The sequence below is a fragment of the Cherax quadricarinatus genome, chromosome 86 (genome assembly GCF_038502225.1).
Source record: "Cherax quadricarinatus isolate ZL_2023a chromosome 86, ASM3850222v1, whole genome shotgun sequence".
NCBI lineage: Eukaryota > Metazoa > Arthropoda > Malacostraca > Decapoda > Parastacidae > Cherax > Cherax quadricarinatus.
Window position 1 is genome coordinate 6,408,407 of NC_091377.1, and position 26,576 is coordinate 6,434,982.

The 26,576-nt window shown below is 39.5% G+C and overlaps 1 protein-coding gene across 1 annotated transcript; it reads right to left on the reverse strand.

Annotated features, from left to right (window-relative positions):
- Positions 1-3,005: 3,005 nt before the first annotated feature.
- Positions 3,006-20,627, reverse strand: Ccm3 (programmed cell death protein 10 Ccm3). Its single transcript, XM_053774188.2, has 5 exons — positions 20,418-20,627; positions 19,239-19,416; positions 12,327-12,459; positions 5,906-6,070; positions 3,006-3,886 (listed from the first exon to the last, which is right to left on the reverse strand). The coding sequence occupies exons 1-5, from the start codon at positions 20,496-20,498 to the stop codon at positions 3,802-3,804; spliced, it is 642 nt and encodes a 213-aa protein (XP_053630163.1). The 5' UTR covers positions 20,499-20,627; the 3' UTR covers positions 3,006-3,801.
- Between the last annotated feature and the right edge of the window lie 5,949 nt (positions 20,628-26,576).

The window sequence follows — 26,576 nt, forward strand, 5'->3', positions numbered from 1 at the left end:
ATTTAATTATGAGAAGTATTCAGCTCCTACATAAACAGCAAAAAAAAAAAAAAACAAAAAAAAAAAAAAAAAAAAAAAAAAAATTACCATACGCATGATCTTCCTAATCACTACACACTTAAGAACCCAACATTCACCATCATCTGCATGTAATGAAAAATATTTACTAATAATCTATTACATTTTCTATAAAATATTGTGATATGAACATTAGCCTTTGTCACAAATACAAAGTAATAAAAATACCTGTACATAAAAGTTTTCAAAAATATATATATTCATTAAAATACCTTATCAAAATTGTTAACTTTATAATCTTTTAAAATTCTCATTATTATCAATTTCTGAACAATTACCATACACATTATGCTAATTACCTTCGAAGTGTAAAGGCCACACAGATAAGATGGTACGAATGTACTGCATTCATTCCATCTTTTCCATGCTCGCAGTCTCAAGTCACTTTATACCTTACATAAAACATTATTGCTGGTGTGGTTTTGTCTAATGAATATGTAAGCAGGCAGGTAATTCTTACGAACTCCTCTTTAAATTCAGTATATATGAGAACCCCAACTTACAAATGCTCCAAATAATGAGCATCTACACTTATGAACCATTTTGATGCTTACACCAATCAATACTCGTATGCAATATGAACATGGGTGAAGCTTATCCATCTTTTGTGCTGTTGTTTTTTATAAAACCTATTTGTAACTTGAAACACCAAGAATGCAATTTGTTTGTAAGTTGAAACACCAGGAATGGAACTGGTTTTTAAGTTGAAACACAAGTAATGCAACTGGTTTGGAAGTTGAAACACAAGTAATGCAACTGGTTTGGAAGTTGAAACACAAGTAATGCAACTGGTTTGTAAGCTGAAACACAAGTAATGCAGCTTTTTTGGAAGTTGAAACAAAAATGCTACTAGTTTGTAACCTGAAACACCATGAATGCAACTGCATTTTAAGTTTAAACACCAGTAATGCTACTGGTTTTCAAGCTGAGAACTTCCTGTGTACTTATCTTTAAAAGCAAATTGAACTTGTGAAATGAACCACTAAGGGTAAATTTACACATTCTACATACTGTATTTCATCTAAATATGGGTGACACCTATGATATGTTCTCAGAGACACTGTAGAGAGGCTTCTACGGACTTTTCAGCTTGTTAAATCATGCAGGAATTAAGCCATAACTCCAGGACCCAACTCAAACTCTAGACAGATTTTATTAATTTCTGGCCTCCAGGGAGCAAATGAGTATTCACCTATGAGTATGTATGTATGTATGTATGTATGTATGTATGTATGTATGTATGTATGTACAGCAAGTATGTACAGTGTGTATGTCCAGCATGTACTCACTTAATTGTGCTTGCCTCTTCTGTGACTGAAGAAATACTTCCTAACAACCCTGTGATTCATGTATGTATGTATGTACAGCATGTATGTGTGTATATAAAGCATGTATGTACATATGGCATGTACATATGTATGGTATGTACGTACATACAGTATGTGTGTACGAACGTAAGGTATGTATGTACGTAAAGTGTATGAATGGTATGTATGTATGGTATGTATGTATATACAGTATGTATGTATATACAGTATGTATGTATATACAGTATGGTATGCATGTATGTATGGTATGTACATATGATGTGTGTTTAACCCTTAAACTGTCCAAACGTAGATCTATGTTCGCTTGCACAGCGCTCCGAATGTAGATCTACATTTGTTTGGACAGTTTAAGGGTTAAGTATGCCTTTTCTACAAACTGCAGTTATAATATTAGAATCAATACAGTTAATGAGAATGTCGAGGACTAGAAGCTTGCCTTTTGTTTCCATAAAAAAATTATCGACAATTGGGCTAAGTGAATTACCTATAGTCATTGCATTGTTTTCCCTATAGAATTCTTCATTATGTGAAAGTAACATTCTCTTCTCAACAGTCTCAATAATTCACATGTTCTGGTTGATCTATATTCAAGGTCGGCAAAATTGTTTTGAGACATAAAAACTGACAAATTTCCTTGATGGTAAGTTTATGCTGTTCAACTTCTCAATAATGTTCCACTGACTATACAGTATACTGTAAGATCAGTAAATCATTAGCTAACCTCTGGAACAGTCTCTAAATAATAGAATTAGCATTCCTAATCCTACTTAGGGTGGAAATGTCTTAATAGCTTTATACTCTTTGGCTAAATTTGTTGCTTGTAAAAAAAATTAAGATTTGTTGAACTTAATTACGTCTGGCTGATTAAACTAAGTGACATACTGTGCTGAAAAATGTTCTGGTCTCATAATGTACTGTACAGTGCATACATACATACATACATACACTAAGAACTATTAACAAATAACAGATATATTCAAACATATTAAAAAAAATACAAATACAAATAATCTAAAAAAACAAAGTTGTTGGAAATTCAACTTAATGCTTGACAGTACAAATAAGGGATCATTAGGAAGTGTACTTGGTGGCATCAAAATCAACTTGAGAGATTAAAAGATTTTTTTTTGTGTTACACATAACTGCTAATTAAGCATCCATACTTTAAGCATGCAGAAAATAAAGTCCACTGAAACACTAAAAAATCTCTTTTTACATTTGGCTATTAGGCTTGCATTCAGTTCTTTGACAATAATTATAGGTATTTACAAAACAGATCCTTCCTTAAAAAAAAAAAAAAAAAAGTGTAGAGGTATGTTTATATGAAAATTTGTTATGCTATATGTAATTACTTATTTATAGTTATATCTGTTTGTAATTCCATAGCTGAGCTAAGCACATGGTGTCCTGCCATCAGTATTCAATTTATAATCACTTTTCACCTGCTACCTTATCCTGTAATAAATTTTGATCTTCCACTCTGTGAAGAACTTTATGGAGGTGAACTCCTGTGATTTTTGTTAAAAGCCATTTTTTATGTGGATTTTAGTAGGGCATTTAAATAAAAAAAAACTGTATGGGGCATAAATAAAGATAAAGACTGATATTATACTTTATGGCTGTGAGAAAATATACATATATCAACAATTACTGCTTATCAGAATATGCAGAGCCCAAACACAATGCTTCAAGAAATTCTTGTGATATATTTGCACAAGACATTCTCCAAACTTCAGCAACTATGTAGGCTAAGAAATTGGTGAAACTTCACTAAGTACTGGAGTAAATTATGCCAAACTTGGCTATCCAGGTACTGGCCACTGTAGGCATCAAGTAAGAATCAACAAGACAGTATGTACACAATATGCACATTATAAACCCATGTATGGTCCTTAACCAATTCAGCATAAGAATAAATATTTATCTTCATATTACCACAAGCAGACATAAAGAAGTCTATAATGATAGCTGCATATATAGTTAAAATCCAACATGAGTTTCTCTACAGCATCAACCTAAATCATCACCTAACACCCAAAAGCTAAAAATTTTGGCTAACTGGTAGCATTATTATTTCTAAACACAGTTAACCATCATCACAACATGATGCCCAACACAATAAAAATATGTTTGAAGATTTGACTATTAGTAATCATCACTTAATATATTTCAGACTTATGAAAATCTTGATAATTATTAATGTGCCCAAATATTTTCCACCACTTACTGCACTTCCAAGAAATGACTCACTACTAATGCTGCCCAGCCACTGCAATACTGTGGAAATTTCTGCACTGCTGGTCTGCCTTTATACCTTAAGGAGGATTTGTAGCAAGCCTCACATACCAAAGCAACATCTTGCATCCCTTGGGCCAAATTTCACACAGTGTAGAACTCATTCACACTTGTCTTTGACAGTGAGCATGATGAGGTTGGTCTGATGGATGAGGTATGTAGCACTCACAAATACTGCATTGGCCCTGTTACAATGAAAAGAAAAGATAGGTCATTAATAAAAATGCATAATTACACATTTATTTTTTCAATTTCCACATAAAAAAATATTGTATTACATTAAATATTGCATGTTTAATTTTATTAACATACAGTATGTCATATCAGAGTATTAAGTTAGAGACCAGGCCATGATCGCAATTACTCCTGGAACCAGCTACAGCTAGGCTACAAGTACCTTGGCTTGTTTCATCCTATCATGCACTCAGTGGCATACGGTAGTTACTGTCACAATATTTCATAATGGGATAAAAAAAATTAGTTTTCCATTATGATCCATGATTGTATTACTAAGTGAGCTTAATATTTATGATGAATTTACCATCTTTGGTGGGTGTGCAGCACTCACCTAGCACACCCAGAATATACGCCCCTGCTTGCATTCTGTTGTAGTCAAGGGTTACCCACTTCCCATGAGTTTTCTGGATTCTTATAGTCATGGGAAGTGCAAAATCTGTAGGAGTCGTACAGTATCTGGTGAATGGGAGGTAATCAGGTTCGATTCAAGGAGGAGAAAGGTAGCCCTGATTCCTTGAATAAAGAACTCTTCATTACCATGAAGATATCCCCCTTGAAGGGTGAATTTTCTAGAATTTTCTTTCTACACCACTGATACCAGACTTGTTCTCACTTATCTTGGTGGCACAACATTATGGAGTTCTGGATAGGCCTCCAAACTGGAAAACCGTCCAGAAGTGCACAGAGTGAATACAAAACTATAAAGCAAATAACAAGATAATGAACTATCCCACACATACACATCATGTACTGACAGGTGACTTGCTGGCTGATTTACTGAATTAGAATCCACCCACTGGCTCAATAGTCTTTGCACTGGTATATTATATGCACTCCACAAATTTTTTAAATGCTAAAATATACACTTAAATGCAAAATGCCTGAACTTAAAACACTAACAAATTTCTTTCTTCTTCTTTCAACACATCGGCTGTATCCCACCAAGGCGGGGTGGCCCAAAAGGAAAAACCAAAGTTTCTCCTTTTAAATTTAGTAATATATACAGGAGAAGGGGGTTACTAGCCCCTTGCTCCCGGCATTTTAGTCGCCTCTTATGACACACATGGCTTACGGAGGAAGAATTCTGTTCTACTTCCCCATGGAGGACTAAGAAATTTATTATCATTAATGTGGTATGTGAACTAGGGATACATTGAATCAACATATTTACTGTAATTTCCCCTCATCATAGAAATGATGAGGGGAAAAAGGTGAGTGGTGCACTGAGGAGTCTGTGGGGACAAAAAAAAATTATCCATGGAAGCAAATAGGGGTATGTATGAGAGCATAGTTATACCAACGCTCTTATATGGGTGTGAAGCATGGGTAGTGAATGTTACAACAAGGAGAAGGCTGGAGGCAGTGAGATGTGTCCAAAGGCAATGTGTGGTGTGAATATAATGCAGAGAATCCTAGTTTGGAAATTAGGTGGTGGTGTGGGGTTACGAAAAGTTTTTAAGGTGGTTTGGACATTTGGAGAGGATGGAACAAAATAGAATGACTTGGAGAGCATATAAATCTGTAGTGGAAGGCGGGGTAGGGGTTGGCCTAGTAAAGGGTGGAGGGAGGGGGTAAAAGAGGCTTTGTGTGTGAGGGGCTTGGACTTTCAGCAAGCATGTGTATGTTAGATAGGAGTGAGTGGAGACAAATGGTTTTTAGGACTTGATGGGCTGTTGGAGTGTGAGCAAGGTAACATTTATGAAGGGATTCAGGGAAATCAGCAGACCAAACTTAAGTCCTGGAGGTGGGAAGTACAGTGCCTACACTCTTAAGGAGGGGTGTTAATGTTGCAGTTTTATAACTGTAGTGTAAGCACACCTCTGGCAACACAGTGATAGAGTGAATGATGATGAAAGTTTTTCTTATTTGGGCCATCCTGCCTTGGTGGGAAACAGCCAATGTATTAATAAAAAATAAAAAAAATAATTCTACCATTCTGCACAAGAACACTATCACAAATGCCTTACTGTCCCTCCTTGAAGTACTCCTTGAGTGTGTTGCTGAACTTCTTGCTATGCTTTACAAAGTCACGTTTACGATGTTCCAGTGCCTGCTTGCCTTGTGTGCCTGGTATGTACTGAGACACTTCTGACACAGCATCCAACAGCTTCTTGATTGCACTTGCAATTTCTCTGCCAGAATGAGTTAAGTAATCATCATTAATATATTATCATCGTTTTCAAGGGAAACAGCTAAGTGCACAAACGCCATACAGCACCTGGGGAATGAAAGGTAATCAGGTTTGATCCAACGAGAGGAGAGCATAGCTCCAGTTCTTTGGACTAAAATTATTATAATCATGTGGATGATTTAAACCCACTGGGCTCATACAGCTCACTTGGTCAAATGACTTTCACCAGCATCAAGGCACCTCCCTGGTATTCATTATATTACATGGTTATGGACAGCAGGTGTCTTAAGGAAACACTGTACAGATATGGCATTGTTAATATGCGTATTGCTCTGCCAATCAGGTTGCAATATTGGATAAGTAACTGTGCGGACACAGCCTCACTACTGTTTTCAAAGGACCTCAATATGCCACTTGCAGGTTTCCTCACCCTTAATGGAAACCTTTCCAAAGCCACAACAGGCACAAGATTAGATAAATATATTTCCCAAATGTAAATACCTATTAATTAAAGATATCCCATAAATTCACAGACTTCCTTATTTGTAGGTTTCAAGTATCCAAAGCTTTGACTGATGGCCAACCCACAAACAGATTTGATTATCCACCATCTCATTCGAACTGTACACAAGAGCATTACTATGCACAAATCTCTCTCTTACTCTGATTATGTTTTATGAATGTCAATATTAACCAGATCAGTGATTTATTAAGATATACATATATGCAGTCTAAAAGTTAAAATGAACCTAAATCTGAAACAATCTCTTATGCACTTAAGAGCCTTTATTATGTATGTATTTGCAGTTTTTACTTTTTCAAGACTTCAAGGAATGTAGCCCTCCCCCATCCCCAACAAATCTGTAGGAATGACTATACAGTATATGCATATCTTTATAAGTAATAAAATTTGATTTAATTTTTTTTTTTTTTAACAAGTCGGCCATCTCCCACTGAGGCAGGGTGACCCAAAAAGAAAGAAAATCCCCAAAAAGAAAATACTTTCATTATCATTCAACACTTTCACCTCACTCACACATAATCACTGTTTTTGCAGAGGTGCCCAGAATACAACAGTTAAGAAGCATACACACATAAAGATACACATCCCTCCAAACTGCTAATATCCCGAACCCCTCCTTTAGAGTGCAGGCATTGTACTTCCCATTTCCAGGACTCAAGTCCGGCTATATAAAAATACACTGTAACCGGTTTCCCTGAATCTCTTCACTAAATATTACCCTGCTCACACTCCAACAGATTGTCAGGTCCCAAATACCATTCGTCTCCATTCACTCCTATCGAACACGCTCATGCACGCCTGCTGGAAGTCCAAGCCCCTCGCCCACAAAACCTCCCTTACCCCTTCCTTCCAACCTTTTCGAGGACGACCCCTACCCCGCCTTCCTTCCCCTACAGATTTATATGATCTCCATGTCATTCTACTTTGATCCATTCTCTCTAAATGACCAAACCACCTCAACAACCCCTCTTCAGCCCTCTGACTAATACTTTTATTAACTCCACACCTTCTCCAAATTTCCACACTCCGAGTTTTCTGCATAATATTTACACCACACATTGCCCTGGTGTATGATGTTATGACTCCCAGATGTTTCGCCCAGCCGTCTCTGCCACAACTCGCTCCACGACTCACTCCACGCTCGCCGGCAGTGACAGCCCAGCGACAGTACCAGTCGAGAAGTGTCCTCCTGAGTCACTTGCCAGAAGTCCTGCCCAGTTGCCGAGTTTTGACAACGCCTCACTTGAGGGCACCAGCACGTCATGCCCCAGGTTGAGTGAAACCTGCAGTGACTCCTACGATGACTGCTTCACCATTTCAGAGGAGACCGTACCCTGTTAAGTCACAGCTCAGCCGCAGCGATGTCTCCTGTGTTGCAGTATCTGTCCAGACGCAGGAAGGCGTGCAGTGATGCCCATCGACGCTCACTGCCTATGACCATGATGTTTAGCACAACCCACATGTTTTTTTCTTCCCTCCCTGTAGGAAGTTATTTTTTCCATGTCCATATGTATGTATATATATGTTTTATATTCCGTGTTCTGTGCCCTGTTCCTACGAGAGAGAGAGACCGAGTTTTTTTTTACCACCAGTATTGTCGAGTCGGGACGACACGAGGTAGGTGGCCGAGCAAATGTAGACAGCCTGCACTGTCTGCACAGACAGCCTATGCTGTCTGCTAGCTTAGTTCATATTTCGCGGCACTCAGGTGCTGCCCTCTCTCGGCTTGCCCAGGTCAGTGGGACGCTGGTCCCAACTCACTCACTCACTCAGCGGCCTAGAAGCAGACAAGTCTACTCCCTCTCTCCCTTGTGGGCATGGCCCTCCTGGGCCATGGGCACTTAACACATTGCCTGTGTGCACCACGACTTTGCAAATAAAGTAACGAAGCCTCTGAACACGTTTATCATTGAACCCCGCTCTGCAAGAGCCACCAAACAAACTGGTTATAAATTCTCGCCATCTACCCAAAACCTCCATCTCCCTATCTAACTCCCCTACTCTGTTTTTAACTGACAAATCCATTCGTTCTCTAGGCTTTCTTAAACCAGCCCACCTTTCTGCCAATAGTTGCTTATATCTCACCCGAACTTCCTCCTCCCTTAGTTTATACACTTTCACCTCCCTCTTGCTTGTTGTTGCCATTTTCCTCTTTTCCCATCTACCTCGTACTCTAACTGTAGCTACAACTAAATAATGATCTGATATATCAGTTGCCCCTCGATAAACGTGTACATCCTGGAGCCTACCCATCAACCTTTTATCCACCAATACATAATCTAACAAACTACTTTCATTACGTGCCATATCATACCTTGTATATTTATCCTCTTCTTCATAAAATATGTATTACTTATTACCAAACCTTTTTCTACATATAGCTCAATTAAAGGCTCCCCATTTTCATTTACCCCTGGCACCCCAAATTTACCTACTACTCCCTCCACAACATTTTTGCCCACTTTAGCATTGAAATCCCCAACCACCATTACTTTCACACTTGGTTCAAAACTCCTCACGCATTCACTCAACATTTCCCAAAATCTCTCTCTCTCCTCTACACTTCTCTCTTCTCAAGGTGCATATATGCTTACTATAACCCACTTTTCATATCCAACCTTTATTTTACTCCACATAATCCTTGAATACATTTATAGTCCCTCTTTTCCTGCCATAACTTATCCTTCAACATTATTGCTACTCCTTCTTTAGCTCTAACTCTATTTGAAACCCCTGACCTAATCCCATTTATTCCTCTCCACTGAAACTCTCCCACCCCCTTCAGCTTTGTTTCACTTAAAGCCAGGACATCCAGTTTCTTCTCATTCATAACATCCACAATCATCTCTTTCTTATCATTTGCACAACATCCACACACATTCAGACTTCCCACTTTGACAATTTTCTTCTTATTCTTTTTAGTAATTATTACAGGAAAAGGGGTTACTAGCCCATTGTTCCCGGCATTTTAGTTGACTTTTACAACACGCATGGCTTACGGAGGAAAGATTCTTATTCCACTTCCCCATGGATATAAAAGGAAAAGTAATAAGACCAAAAATTAAGATAAAATCAAAGAAAACTCAGATGAGTGTGTATAAATGAACATGTACGTACATGTATGTGTAGTGTGACCCAAGTGTAAGTAGAAGTAGCAAGACGTACCTGTAATCTTGCATATTTATGAGACAGAGAAAAGACACCAGCAATCCTACCATCATGTAAAACAATTACAAGCTTTCGTTTCACACTCGCTTGGCAGGACGGTAGTACCCCCCTGGGTGGTTGCTGTCTACCAACCTACTACCTGACCCAAAAACATATATACTCATACAGAGGCAGAAATAAAGCATGTTTGTTAAAAAGTAGCAAAATCTTTGGGGATACCATACTTATACAGTGGACCCCCGGTTATTGGCCAGTTTGGTTATCGGCCAAGTCGGTTATCGGCGCCAGGTTATCAGCCGTTCGCTCGGTTATCGGCCGTTTTGGACGTGTCCATCCGCCATCTGGGGCAGCTTGCGCTTCAGTTTGGCTTTGTCTGTCGGTGGCTAAGGAAGCTTTTGCTCATACATCCAAACATTTTGCTTGTTTACCATTTTTTTAGTGGTTTTTCTTGCAGTGCAACTGTGAAATAAGTAGCCATGGCTCCAAAGAAAGTTCCTAGTAAAGTTCCTGTGGTAAAGAAAGTGAGAAACACCATGGAATTTAAGTGTGAAGTGATAGAAAAGTTTGAGAGTGGTATGAAGGTGGTGGAACTTGCCAGGATGTACAGCAAGAATAAATCAACAATTACATCCATCCTGGCAAAGAAAGAACAAATCAAAGACACTAATGTTGCAAAAATGGTTGGAGGTGAGTGGCGAAGATGTGGAAGAGTTGGTGGAGGACCACAGGGAAGAGCTTACCACTGAAGAGCTGCAAGAGCTTCAACTTGATCAGCAATAGACTGCAGCTGAGGAACTTGCTTCAGAGGAGGAGGAAGAGGGAGTGAAGGAGGTGCCTTCTTCAGAGATTAAAGAGGTGTGTGCAATGTGGACTATGGTGCAAGCTTTTGTAGAGAAACACCACCCTGACAAAGCTGAAACAAGCCATATCTGCAACATGTTTAGTGACAAAACCCTGTCCCACTTCAGGAAAATCTTAGAGAGATGCCAGAAACAAAGCACTCTGGACAGTTATTTTGTGAGACAGGGGTCCAGTGACTTTCAAGCAGGTCCTAGTGGCATTAACCCTTTCAGGGTCGACAGGCCCTCTCCCAGACTTGTTCTCAGGGTCAACAAATTTTCAAAAAAAAGAAAAAAATTATTTTTCTTATGAAAAGATAGAGAATCTTTTCCCGATCATAATGACACCAAAAGTATGAAATTTGATGGAAAACTTACAGAATTATGCTCTCGCGAAGTTAGCAGTCTCGACGATGTTTATGCATCGGCGATTTTGCCCACTTTAAGCCCTATTGTCAGCCAATTCCAGTGTACTAGTCAACAAAAATCATAACTATTTCGCTAGAACTCCATTTTTTCTATCGAATGAGTACAAGAAACCACCCATTTACTGATTTCAACTATCCAATACAGTGGTCAGAATTTAGCAATTTTGCCAATTTCACACAAATTTCAAAAGATGCCAATTTCCAAATAGGGACCAGAATAAACAAGAAAGACATTCCTGGCACTAAAATAACATTTCCTCTGTTCATTAGTCACATCTCAAGTCCCTCTTATATTCATTTGCTTTCCACTTTGAATTTTTCTCACAAAAAATATAGAAGATTTACTGTTATGCAGACTACTGCATTAGTGTAGAAATGGTATAAATATTATTGGTGCACTTGTGAAAGAATATTAGACTCACCAGTTGATGTGTATTGGACGCATAGTATGATTTATTTACTTTTGAAGTTTGGTAAAAATCGAAGATTTCTGCTACTTTGAGTTCAATTTCAAGGCACTTTTCATTGTAAAACCAGTCAAAATCGTCTCAATTTCTGTAATATGTCTTGCATTCTATAAAATGAGACCAGGAAAACTAGAATACCATCATAAATACCATACGAAAATACACTGCAAAGTCGCTGATTTTTCAAAAAAAACTGTCAAAGTTTTTTTTTTTCTCATTATGCACTGTGTGCTGCAGGATTTTTTTTATACTGTGCACACTGACCACATAGACCCATTCTTTCATATGAAGGCCTACCAGCTTTCTCCCACTAGATTTGAGGCCGCTAGAATTTATGAGTACTAGTACGTCAAAAACCCCTACGCGTAAGACGTACTAGTACGACAAAAACCCTCAAAGGGTTAAAAGACAAAGAAGGGAAGTAACTCCAGAGAAGGCTTTACTACCTAAAGTCTTCATGGAGGGGGATTCCCCTTCCAAACACTAACTCCTCCCTCTTTCCTCCTCTATCTTCCAGAAGACAGCATTAGCCTTCAATAAAGGTATGTAATACTTACATAATTGTAAAAAAAATAATTTTTTTGTGAATATTTTTGTTTGGAACGAATTAATTGTATTTCCATTAATTCTTATAGGAAATATTAATTCGGTTATCGGCCGACCTTCAGGAACGGATTACGGCCGATAACCGGGGGTCCACTGTATATTGCACAAAGATGAAGATATGTAGAAAAATAGTGTTGTAAAACAGTTTAATAATTTGTGCATTTATATACTCTGAGATAAATGCTACAATACCAGCTATTCTAACAATACAAAAAAGTTATCTTACTTAATGGTTTCCAAGAAAGTCTTCCTATCTGTTATCTCATCTGGGATGCGTGACAGTATGCGCTTGAGGTTTGCTGATTTTTTATTTAGCTCTTGAAAAGCATCTTCAGTGCGTGTTACTCTGTAGTCACCACCTGTAATACAAAACTTGTCCTGCAAAATATGTATTAACAGTACACAATGTTAAATACAAAAAGATGTAAAATGTATGATGATAATAACTCAGAACAGTAAAAGTTTAATAATTACTGCAGTGAATATTAAAAATAAGATAAAAAATAAAAACTTACACATGCAAATCTGCTGGTGATAAAAAAGACTCTGCACATGCATTTTACAACACATACTTAAAACATTATATACAAAATTTTAATAACTGAATTACGGGCCTGACTACCTAAGTAAGTTCAGAAAAGAAGGTAAAGAAACTGTGTAAAAAATGAACCACTCAACAAAGCCATCATTATCTGTTCACACAGCATTTACTGGAATACTATTCAACAGCTTCGGAAAGAAAATGTATAAAAATAATATATACAAGAGTTTTTTTTTTTATTATTATCACACTGGCCAATTCCCACCAAGGCAGGGTGGCCCGAAAAAGAAAAACTTTCACCATCATTCACTCCATCACTGTCTTGCCAGAAGGGTGCTTTACACTACAGTTTTCAAACTGCAACATTAACACCCCTCCTTCAGAGTGCAGGCACTGTACTTCCCATCTCCAGGACTCAAGTCCGGCCTGCCAGTTTCCCTGAACCCCTTCATAAATGTTACTTTGCTCACACTCCAACAGCACGTCAAGAATTAAAAACCATTTGTCTCCATTCACTCCTATCAAACACACTCACGCATGCCTGCTGGAAGTCCAAGCCCCTCGCACACAAAACCTCCTTTACCCCCTCCCTCCAACCTTTCCTAGGCTGACCCCTACCCCGCCTTCCTTCCACTACAGACTGATACACTCTTGAAGTCACTCTGTTTCGCTCCATTCTCTCTACATGTCCGAACCACCTCAACAACCCTTCCTCAGCCTTCTGGACAAAAGTTTTGGTAATCCCGCACCTCCTCCTTACTTCCAAACTACGAATTCTCTGCATTATATTCACACCACACATTGCCCTCAGACATGACATCTCCACTGCCTCCAGCCTTCTCCTCGCTGCAACATTCATCACCCATGCTTCACACCCATATAAGAGCGTTGGTGAAACTATGCTCTCATACATTCCCCTCTTTGCCTCCAAGGACAAAGTTCTTTGTCTCCACAGACTCCTAAGTGCACCACTCGCCCTTTTCCCCTCATCAATTCTATGATTCACCTCATCTTTCATAGACCCATCCGCTGACACGTCCACTCCCAAATATCTGAATACATTCACCTCCTCCATACTCTCTCCCACCAATCTGATATCCAATCTTTCATCACCTAATCTTTTTGTTATCCTCATAACCTTACTCTTTCCTGTATTCACTTTTAATTTTCTTCTTTTGCACACCCTACCAAATTCATCCACCAATCTCTGCAACTTCTCTTCAGAATCTCCCAAGAGCACGGTGTCATCAGCAAAGAGCAACTGTGACAACTCCCACTTTATGTGTGATTCTTTATCTTTTAACTCCACGCCTCTTGCCAAGACCCTCGCATTTACTTCTCTTACAACCCCATCTATAAATATATTAAACAACCACGGTGACATCACACATCCTTGTCTAAGGCCTACTTTTACTGGGAAATAATTTCCCTCTTTCCTACATACTCTAACTTGAGCCTCACTACTCGTAAAAACTCTTCACTGCTTTCAGTAACCTACCTCCTACACCATACACCTGCAACATCTGCCACATTGTCCCCCTATCCACCCTGTCATACGCCTTTTCCAAATCCATAAATGCCACAAAGACCTCTTTAGCCTCATCTAAATACTGTTCACTTATATGTTTCACTGTAAACACCTGGTCCACACACCCCCTACCTTTCCTAAAGCCTCCTTGTTCATCTGCTATCCTATTCTCCGTCTTACTCTTAATTCTTCCAATAATAACTCTACCATACACTTTACCAGGTATACTCAACAGACTTATCCCCCTATAATTTTTGCACTCTCTTTTGTCCCCTTTGCCTTTATACAAAGGAACTATGCATGCTCTCTGCCAATCCCTAGGTACCTTACCCTCTTCCATACATTTATTAAATAATTGCACCAACCACTCCAAAACTATATCCCCACCTGCTTTTAACATTTCTATCTTTATCCCATCAATCCCGGCTGCCTTACCCCCTTTCATTTTACCTACTGCCTCACGAACTTCCCCCACACTCATAACTGGCTCTTCCTCACTCCTACAAGATGTTATTCCTCCTTGCCCTATACACGAAATCACAGCTTCCCTATCTTCATCAACATTTAACAATTCCTCAAAGTATTCCCTCCAACTTCCCAATACCTCTAACTCTCCATTTAATAACTCTCCTCTCCTATTTTTAACTGACAAATCCATTTGTTCTCTAGGCTTCCTTAACTTGTTAATCTCACTCCAAAACTTTTTCTTAAAGAGTAAAGTATCAATACTGTATTTTAGGATTGTGCCAAATCATAAGGTAATATTACAGTAGACTTTCACAACCAATTTTAACAATATCTTGCACCTTCTATCTGTTCCAGCAAGCAAATATGATAGTCTAGATAACACCTAGCCTTTGAGGAGATCTAAGAGATTCATGCCTTCAGTATATTCTATTTTTTTTTATTTTTTGCACCTAACCATATTGTACTTAATACATCAACAGTACATCATTTAGTTGAAAGAAACAAAGTGCTCTTAAAACATCTCAGTGTCTCTCAAACAGGGCATTTACTTTCTTCCAGATTGGCATGACAACTACTGCACTACAATCAGATTTAAGGGAACCAGAACCAAAGAATAACTAAGTGGTACATTTATGTAGCATGTCCAAATTAATAATAAATAAATAAATAACTAGATTACAAAGGATTATCAGACTAATAAGTTAATCGTTTGATAATTTCGCCTGCTATGCAAATTCAAATTAAACAGTATTTAAAAACAAAAGTTTTTAAAATTTTTGGACTACATATCTTTATGTAGTACAATTTCAGCAAGTCTCTTGTAATGCAAAGAATTTTTGGCAGATTAAAGCAAGACAACCTTTATTACCTACAGTAGTCACACCGATTCTATTCACTCTTATTCATATGATCAAAGTTTATGTAAAACAAATAATTGAAATGAAGAATACAAGCAGGCTTAAAACCAGGATCTGAAGGGCATTGCTATCTTTGTACCAAATTTAAAATAACCAATGTCAGTGAACCAGTGGGCCCCAATTAACCCGTAAATGGTCCAAACGTATATATAAGTTTTTTCAACATTTGAAAATACAGTGGACCCCCACTTTACGATCAGCTCCCAATGCGACCAATTATGTAAGTGTATTTATGTAAGTGTGTTTGTACGTGCATGTTTGGGGGCCTGAAATGGACTAATCTAATTCACAATATTCCTTATGGGAACAAATTCGTTCAGTAATGGCACCTGAACATACTTCTGGAATGAAATAATATCGTAAACCAGGGGTCCACTGTAATGAAATTTTTACTATAATGATTAATTTCTGAAAATGAGATATGAGCCTAGATCTGTTCTTGTAGCTACAAAGAAGTCATCATACCTGCATACTAAAAAGTAGATCTTCTTTTTGTTTTTCTACATTTGAAAATGTGTAAAAATACTTTGATCTACTTTTTTGTTTTTGTTATATTTGAAAATATGTAAAAAAAAAATTAGACCTACTTTTGTAGCACTACACATGTGAACATAGATCTGTTTGGACCGTTTACGGGTTAAGCTTTGGAAGAGTTTAATTGTTAATGGGGCCATACAATTATACGAAAGTTTGACAGAATGATGTGTGATTATTCCACCATTCCAGAGAACTGAAATCCATGTGAATTGGACTTATATAGCCACTGCCCCTTATTGTTTAATTTGTCTGATAAATCTGAAAATATGGTACAGTATTACACTTGTGTGGTCATGAGGATTGCAAGACATGCAGTATATATCTAGCCATGAGTTTATATCTAAGATCAAACTCATAAATTCTACATTTATTAATTATTCATTTGCCTATAAGGTTATAATCATGCTCAACACTTGTCAATAACTGGATATCAGATTAGATGGAGAGCGTACAGAGGAGGTGAATGTATTCAGATATTTAGGAGTGGACATGTCAGCAGATGGGTCTATGAAAGATGAGGTGAATCATAGAACTGACGAGTGGAAAAAGGTGAGTGGTGCACTGAGGAGTCTGTGGAGACAAAGAACTTTGTCCATGGAAGCAATGATGAGAATGTATGAGAGTATAGTTATACCAATGCTCTTATGTGGATGTGAAGTATGGGTGATGAATATTTCAACAAGGAGACACAGCCTCATCAATACGGCCACTTGATACTGGAGTTCCGAAGGGAAGTGTCCTTGGACCCATGCTCTTCCTCATTTACATCAATGATCTTCCAAACATATCCCAACACCTGAAACCCAATCTCTTTGCTGACGACACGACTTATGTCATCTCCCACCCTAATCTTGCCACCCTCAACACCATTGTTAACGAGGAGCTGCTCAAAATATCGACTTGGATGACAGCCAATAAACTTACACTTAACACTGGCAAAACCTGCTATATTATGTTTGGTAGCAGAGCAGGTGTTGCGCAACTTAACATTAAGGTTGACAACACTCAAATTGCCAGACATAATGAGGGCAAATTCCTTGGCCTATACCTCGACAACAACCTAAATTTCAGCACCCATATCCAACACATAACAAAAAAAGTATCCAAAACGGTGGGGATCCTCTCCAAGATACGATACTACATACCGCGAACTGCCCTTCTCACACTATACCATTCACTTATATATCCATACCTCACCTATGCTATCTGTGCTTGGGGTTCAACTGCAGCAACACACCTAAAGCCAATAATAACCCAACAAAAAGCCGCAGTAAGAATAATCACTAAATCCCATCCCTGGCAAAACACCCCTCCCCCCCCACTCTTCATAGATCTAAACATACTCCCTGTTCAGAACATCCACACTTACTACTGTGCAATCTATATCTACAGGACCTTAAATTCCAATATTAGCCTTGACCTAAAATGCTTTCTTGATAGTTGTGACAGGATCCACAGGCATAACACCAGACACAAACATCTCTATGACATTCCCCGTGTTCGACTAAACCTTTACAAAAATTCAATGTGTATTTCAAAGGATCTAAAATCTGGAACACCCTACCTGAAAACTCTAGAACTGCAGACACATTCATCACTTTCAAAATAACAGTTAGAAAACATCTTATCTCCTTGATCCACCACGACAACTAACTACATGATAACAACCTGGTGGTTCAAAATTACACTCACTCACCCAATGGCTATAAACCCAGAAATACTAATCTTAATCTTAAAATAATAAATCCTAACTAGTCATAAGTTTGCTTATGATACTCAAATATAGACACCTTGTATTGTGCCAAAACAAAAGCATTCACATTGCTAAACTCACAAATTACGATGTAGTCACTTAGCCTTAATACTATAATCTGTAAGGATTTAATGTTAAGAATTAATCTAAGTCTGCTGGAAATGCCTAGCCATGCTAGGTGTCCTAGTGGCCCCCTCTGTAATTAGTATTTTATAACATGTAAACCACAAAATACCCAAAACCTGTAAACCCCACATAGTAACCATTATAGAGAATAAACTTGAATTGAATAGAGAAGGCTGGAGGCAGTGGAAATGTCATGTCTGAGGCCAATGTGTGGTGTGAATATAATGCAGAGGATTCGTAATTTGGAAATTAGGAGGAGGTGCAGGATTACCGAAACTATTATCCAGAGGGCTGAGGAAGAGTTGTTGACGTGTCAGACATGTAGAGAGGATGGAACAAAATAGTATGACTTCAAGAGTGTATGTATAAATCTGAAGTGGAAAGAAGGCGGGGTAGAGGTCGGCCTAGGAAGGCTGGAGGGAAGGGGTAAAAGAGGTTTTGTGTGTGAGGGGCTTGCACTTCCAGCAAGCATGCGTGAGCGTGTTAGATAGGAGCAAATAAAGACAAATGGTTTTTAGGACTTGATATGTTGTTGAAGTATGAGCAGGGTAATATTTATGAAGGGATTCAGGAAAACCAGAAGGCCAGACTTGAGTCCTGGAGATGGGAAGTACAGTACCAGCACTCTCCAAGAGGGGTGTTAATGTTGTAGTTTTATAACTGTAGTGCAAGCACACCTCTGGCAAGACAGTGATGGAGTTAATGATGGTGAAAGTTTTTCTTTTTCAGCCCACCCTACCTTGGTGGGAAACGGCCAAAGTGTTAATAAAATAAAAAAATAAACTTGCCAATAAATAAAATAACTATTAAAAAGAATTGTTTATATGTCCATTTTTGAAGTATTGTACTGTACATTATTATTATACTCATGGAAAAAATTATTATATTCGAAAACAATCCTCCATAATCAACAAGAAGACCTGACCCCAGACAAGGCTATGAGAGCAGGAAAATCCTTGAAGGTCACAGGTAAGCACTCAACCTGTTTTGTTCATAGTAAAGGGAAGAACTAAATCCATAGGAATCATGGGGGAATAGGAGGTAATCAGGTTCAATTCAAGAAAGGGGAGGAGAGCTCCAATTCCTTGGACCAGGAGCCCCTCATCAACATCAAGGTACCTCTTGAACAATTTTTGAAGTACTGAACAAAATTTTTTATAACTAAAACAGCCAACTGAAAAAATTATATGACACCAAATACTTATTCAACAATTCTGTTCAGAAGCTTGTAACTTCATGACTCTCTGAAGAGTTACTTGACTACATACATTCAGATTCATTTACAGAGCCTTGTAATCTGAGGATGGATTCATTCATGTTTACAGTGAGATCTGCCTTGCGAACAAGACCCATGACCATCTCGTAGGTGAATCCTGGATGTGCCGCCTCCACTTTACTCAAGGCAGAGCGTAGTGTTTGACTTGACGCTACATTTTCCCGCTCCACCTGGAAAAACATCTGACTGTTAGAAAATAGACCTACAGATTTTTAACAGATTCAGAGCATTAATGATCAGGTTTATATATTAAATTACAGAATTCATTCAAATTAAATTATTTGCAATTATATAAACATAAGACTATAGTGTAATTTTCCATTATACGTATTTTCAACACTGAAAAAAATAATCTATCACTTTTTTGGGGGTAACTCAGAGCCCCACTGGTAATAAGTCACACTTGATTTATGTTTTTTGGGTGGGTGGGCTATACTAGATTAAAACTACATAATTTACTACCAATGTATGCATATAATTATTGTGCATTTTCTACAACCATTTTATAATTATAATACCTGTACAAATATTTTCAGTAACCATAAATAAAACTTATAAGAATAAGATAAGCTATATTCAGAAAAATAAAAAAAAATTTTATACAGCTTTAATTTGTATAATGGTACAGAGGTTACATAGATATTGGCATACAACATATATCTGTGCAGAGTTAACCTAGGATAACCCAATAAAATCAACTTGAATTGCCATTGTATCACTAGTTGCAACCTAAGGCATCACAGGATGTATAAAGCTGTGCTCTGGCCTCGACCACCTGTGTGATGGAGCAATCCAGTAACATTAACCTCCCATACAGTAACTAGTATATTAGTCTATTAACACTGGCTTGAGTCTCAGTATCACAAGAGCTATCTCGTTCTTGAGTGTGCTTGCTCTAGCTATACTAAAATAGAGGTAATAACAGAATATAATTGTTTTTTGCTGTAGGACGAATTTTGAACAGCACAGCTGACAGGATAACAAGAATCATTCAGGATTCCCTCATGTAATGGCCAGTACTGATTCATTCAACCCATACATGAATGGCATTATTATTTAACCTTATAAGTAATAGAGAGCCTTTAATATGCTCAACAACCTTCATTTAGTAATGTATCCTTGGAGACTGGACTCGATGCTGCCCTTCCCAAGTCTTAAGCTCCACATTTACCTGAGCCAATATTGGGCGAATTAAGACCGGAAATACAAGTGAAGCCACGGGCGCATTAGGGGCGTGGTCTCCCATGGTCATTATCCCAGCAGCGGCGACCACACGCCCACACACACACCAAAAAACACAGTCAAAGTAGAGGTGGAGAGAGAGAGAGGCCGGGGCTCCAGCTGGACGTAAACACCTTCTGACACTCACTGTTCCAATAATGTTACGGCTCAGCTGATAACCATACGCACACTGGTGTACACATGCACATACGCACACTGGTGTACACATGCACATACGCACACTGGTGTACACATGCACATACGCACACTGGTGCACACATGCACATACGCACACTGGTGTACACATACACATACGCACACTGGTGTACACATGCACATACGCACACTGGTGTACACGTGCACATATACACACTGGTGTACACATGCACATACGCACACTGGTGCACACATGCACATACGCACACTGGTGTACACATACACATACGCACACTGGTGTACACATGCACATACGAAGAACTCAACAAGAGATTCAAAGAAGTGTTCACAGAGGAGACAGAAGGGACTCCAGAAAGACGGAGAGGTGGGGCACACCACCAAGTGCTGGACACAGTGCACACAACCGAGGAAGAAGTGAAGAGGCTTCTGAGTGAGCTAGATACCTCAAAGGCAATGGGGCCAGATAACATCTCCCCATGGGTATTGAGAGAGGGAGCAGAGGCGCTATGTGTACCCCTAACAACAATATTCAATACATCTATCGAAACAGGGAGATTGCCTGAGGCATGGAAGACAGCAAATGTAGTCCCAATCTTTAAAAAAGGAGACAGACATGAAGCATTAAACTACAGACCAGTGTCACTGACATGTATAGTATGCAAAATCATGGAGAAGATTATCAGGAGAAGAGTGGTGGAACACCTAGAAAGGAATGATCTCATCAACAGCAGCCAGCATGGTTTCAGGGACGGGAAATCCTGTGTCACAAACCTACTGGAGTTCTATGACATGGTGACAGCAGTAAGACAAGAGAGAGAGGGGTGGGTGGATTGCATTTTCTTGGACTGCAAGAAGGCGTTTGACACAGTTCCACACAAGAGATTGGTGCAAAAACTGGAGGACCAAGCAGGGATAACAGGGAAGGCACTACAATGGATCAGGGAATACTTGTCAGGAAGACAGCAGCGAGTCATGGTACGTGGCGAGGTGTCAGAGTGGGCACCTGTGACCAGCGGGGTCCCACAGGGGTCAGTCCTAGGACCAGTGCTGTTTCTGGTATTTGTGAACGACATGACGGAAGGAATAGACTCTGAGGTGTCCCTGTTTGCAGATGACGTGAAGTTGATGAGAAGAATACACTCGATCGAAGACCAGGCAGAACTACAAAGGGATCTGGACAGGCTGCAGAACTGGTCCAGCAATTGGCTCCTGGAGTTCAATCCCACCAAGTGCAAAGTCATGAAGATTGGGGAAGGGCAAAGAAGGCCGCAGACGGAGTACAGTCTAGGGGGTCAGAGACTACAAACCTCACTCAAGGAAAAAGATCTTGGGGTGAGTATAACACCAGGCACATCTCCTGAAGCGCACATCAACCAAATAACTGCTGCAGCATATGGGCGCCTAGCAAACCTCAGAACAGCATTCCGACATCTTAATAAGGAATCGTTCAGGACCCTGTACACCGTATACGTTAGGCCCATATTGGAGTATGCGGCACCAGTTTGGAACCCACACCTAGCCAAGCACGTAAAGAAACTAGAGAAAGTGCAAAGGTTTGCAACAAGACTAGTCCCAGAGCTAAGAGGTATGTCCTACGAGGAGAGGTTAAGGGAAATCAACCTGACGACACTGGAGGACAGGAGAGATAGGGGGGACATGATAACGACATACAAAATACTGAGAGGAATTGACAAGGTGGACAAAAACAGGATGTTCCAGAGATTGGACACAGTAACAAGGGGACACAGTTGGAAGCTAAAGACACAGATGAATCACAGGGATGTTAGGAAGTATTTCTTCAGCCACAGAGTAGTCAGTAAGTGGAATAGTTTGGGAAGCGATGTAGTGGAGGCAGGATCCATACATAGCTTTAAGCAGAGGTACGATAAAGCTCACGGCTCAGGGAGAGTGACCTAGTAGCGATCAGTGAAGAGGCGGGGCCAGGAGCTCGGACTCGACCCCCGCAACCTCAACTAGGTGAGTACAACTAGGTGAGTACTGGTGTACACATGCACATATACACACTGGTGTACACATGCACATACGCACACCGAGCATGTCTCCGGAAGCACACATCAATCAGATAACTGTTGCAGCATATGGGCGCCTGGCAAACCTGAGAACAGCATTCCGATACCTTAGTAAGGAATCGTTCAAGACACTGTACACCGTGTATGTCAGGCCCATACTAGAGTATGCAGCACCTGTTTGGAACCCGCACTTGATAAAGCACGTCAAGAAACTAGAGAAAGTACAAAGGTTTGCGACAAGGTTAGTTCCAGAGCTAAGGGGAATGTCCTATGAAGAAAGATTAAGGGAAATCGGCCTGACGACACTGGAGGACAGCAGGGTCAGGGGAGACATGATAACGACATATAAAATACTGCGTGGAATAGACAAGTTGGACAAAGACAGGATGTTCCAGGGAGGGGACACAGAAACAAGAGGCCACAATTAGAAGTTGAAGACACAAATGAGTCAGAGAGATATTAGGAAGTATTTCTTCAGTCATAGAGTTGTAAGGCAGTGGAATAGCCTAGAAAATGACGTAGTGGAGGCAGGAACCATACACAGTTTTAAGACGAGGTTTGATAAAGCTCATGGAGCGGGGAGAGAGAGGGCCCAGTAGCAACCGGTGAAGAGGCGGGGCCAGGAGCTAAGACTCGACCCCTGCAACCACAAATAGGTGAGTACAAATAGGTGAGTACTGGTGTACACATGCACATATACTGGTGTACACATGCACATACACTGGTGTACACATGCACATACGCACACTGGTGTACACATGCACATGCGCACACTGGTGTACACATGCACATACACACATTGGTGTACACATGCACATACACTGGTGTACACATGTATATAGCACACTGGTGTACACATGCACATACGCACACTGGTGTACACATGCACATACGCACACTGGTGTACACATGCACATACGCACACTGGTGTACACATGCACATACGCACACTGGTGTACACATGCACATACGCACACTGGTGTACACATGCACATACGCACACTGGTGTACACATGCACATACGCACACTGGTGTACACATGCACATACGCACACTGGTGTACACATGCATATACACTGGTGTACACATGCACATACGCACACTGGTGTACACATGCATATACGCACACTGGTGTACACATGCACATACGCACATTGGTGTACACATGCACATACGCACATGGCACATGCACATGAAGAGTAACAGTGGAGGTCTTTAAGTGTATACAAGAATTTCTTTGGGGCAGGGGGCAGAGAGCAATGGTAAGCAAGGGGTTTTCGGAGTTTACAAGGAGGAAGAGTGGAGTTCCCCAAGGATCAGTGCTTGAACCACTGCTGTTCCTGGTATACATAAATGACCTGCCAGAGATTACTGAACATTCATATCAGCTATCAAAACTTTTGGGTCCAGTCCCTGGACCCATTATGTACCTCTGTAATTTTTTGACTACCGCCCACACCATGGGTATGAGGTGCATAATAAATATATTAAACTACAACTGCTGCTGATGTGAAATTAATAAGGAAGACAACAATCTAACGACAGGGAAAGGCACCAGGGCGACTTGAACAGACTACAAATGTGGTCAGGAAGGCGGATACTTGGATTCAATCTTAATAAGTATAAAGTAGTGAGATTAGAAGAAGGGGTGAAGTAAGACATTTAATACAAACTGGAAGAGACGCTGCAGACAACGTTTACAATGGCAAGAATTGGAAGTAAGATTCGCACCAAGAATATCACCAGAAGAACATACTAACCACAACTTCAGCGCCATGTACAAAACTGGTTAACCCAAGACCTGATTTCAAGATCCATAACCAGACTTAATTTCACATTAGGCTTATCAATCAAAGAGTATGTGACTAATGCATGACGCCTGCACGTGATCAAGCATTATCAAAAAATTAAAGAAAACCCAGAGTTTGACACTGAGATAGGTACTGGTACTGACGAGAATGGATAACAAGGATAGCCGTAAGGAATTGAGCCTAACAACACAGGAAGAGAGGACAACTAGGAAGGATTAAATTCGAATTTGCCACAGAAGTTCTAGTTTATTGTGCACCCCATATCCATCCTGTGGATGGTAGTGCAAGAGCATATGGATACACAAAAGGCCTAGGAACTAGGCCCCAAAAAGGTTACTAGGAAGGACATTATCATAGCAGACTAAATACTTAGGGGATTAGATAGAGTGAATAGAGTCAGGTTGTTTGAGATGTGGTGAAGTGAAACCTGAACACAAAGGTAACAGCTAAATTCACAAATGGTTCAGAAACGTTACGTAGTATATTTCTTGTCTCAGGTTGATGAGTAAGTAAAATAAACTGAACGAAAGTTAGGGAAGGCAAACACCACTAGTTTCATCAATATATATGACTGGGTCCTGGAGGCCAGGAATCAATAAAGCGTGTTGGTAAGAGGTAAGACTCAACCTCTATGAATACAGAGGTCCGTCAGTTTCGACTTATTCAAACTCTTGGTAAAAACAGGATGTTGCCCAACTAGAGTACTACTATCACGTGATATCCACCATCTACTCGTGGCTCTAGTATTACTATCTCTATCCTCTCGCTTCTTATCATCTGTCTCTCGCCACTATATTTCCTCTCTACATAGATGTCTCTGCATGGGGATCGTAAGGCCTATATTGGCGAAACATTTACTGCAATGTCTTAAACTGTACATAAGTGTCTATATCACACAACTAGGTGAGCACACTTATGTAAGGCAATAGAGATGAGGCAGAACAAAAATGGATTGACTAAATATTTCTTGATTGTAAAATACCATTTGAAAACTGTTCCCCGCAAGAGACTAATTCGCAAACTGAAAGAGCAGGAAGGAATAACTGGACATATATTTCACTGGATCAGGAGAATAATGGTCTGAAAAAGATTTTGAGATGGACGAGCGTGTGATGCACAGTGTCTCAAAAGATTTCGTACTGGGACTCATACTATTCCTGGCATATGTAACAACGTGCGTCACAAGAAAAGTTCTATTGAGAATACATTCCTGGAAAAGATACAAGAGAACTGGAACAGACTGAGTAATGGTCAGACAAGTGGGCATTGGATTTCAACCCCAGTAAGTGGAAAGTTAGGAAAACTTGGGAAGGAACTAGATCAAATAGAGAATACAGACTTGGGGGTAACGGGGACAGAGGCTACAAATCTCAGACAAGCAAAAGGACCTAGGGGTAAGCATAACACCAAGCTTATTACCAGAGGTGCACATCAAATAACCGCTGTGAAGCATGTACTTCTAGCAAACTTAAGAACAACGTTCAGGTACCTTATCAGAGTCCTTTAGGAATCAGTATATGACGTATGCTGGAACTATCAATTCGTATGGAGTATCTCAACATAGACCTCATATCTGAACAAACATATCTATGGGTTAAAGAAAGTCCTGAAACTAAGAGACTAGTTCTGGAGTTAAAGAAGAATGGATCAAAAGACCTGTTAAGGAAGGCTCTAGGAATTACAGCTAACAACACTAGAAAATGTGAGAATCGGGAAAGATATAATGACGTAAAAGTTACTCAAAGGATTCTATAGGTTAGGTAGAAGCACACTGAGAGGAATGGCCCGAGATTGTATTTAAATAGGCAAATAAGATCCAGGATGTAAATTAGTACTTCTTCAGTCTGTGGTTAGTAAGTGGAACGATCTGGATGAGAAAGTGGTGAAAGCAGTTTCCATAAACAATTTTAAAAATACACTCATGCACTTACTCTCCTCCTTTATTTGTACCCGTGTTCTCACTATGAATTGAGTTTCAGTGCTCAGAGGAGAGAATAACTTTCTACTGATTACTCCCCTTCCTAGGAAAGCCTGACTAATACACACTTTAGTGCCATGTCCTGATCATACACCCCATACCCAACCTATGGA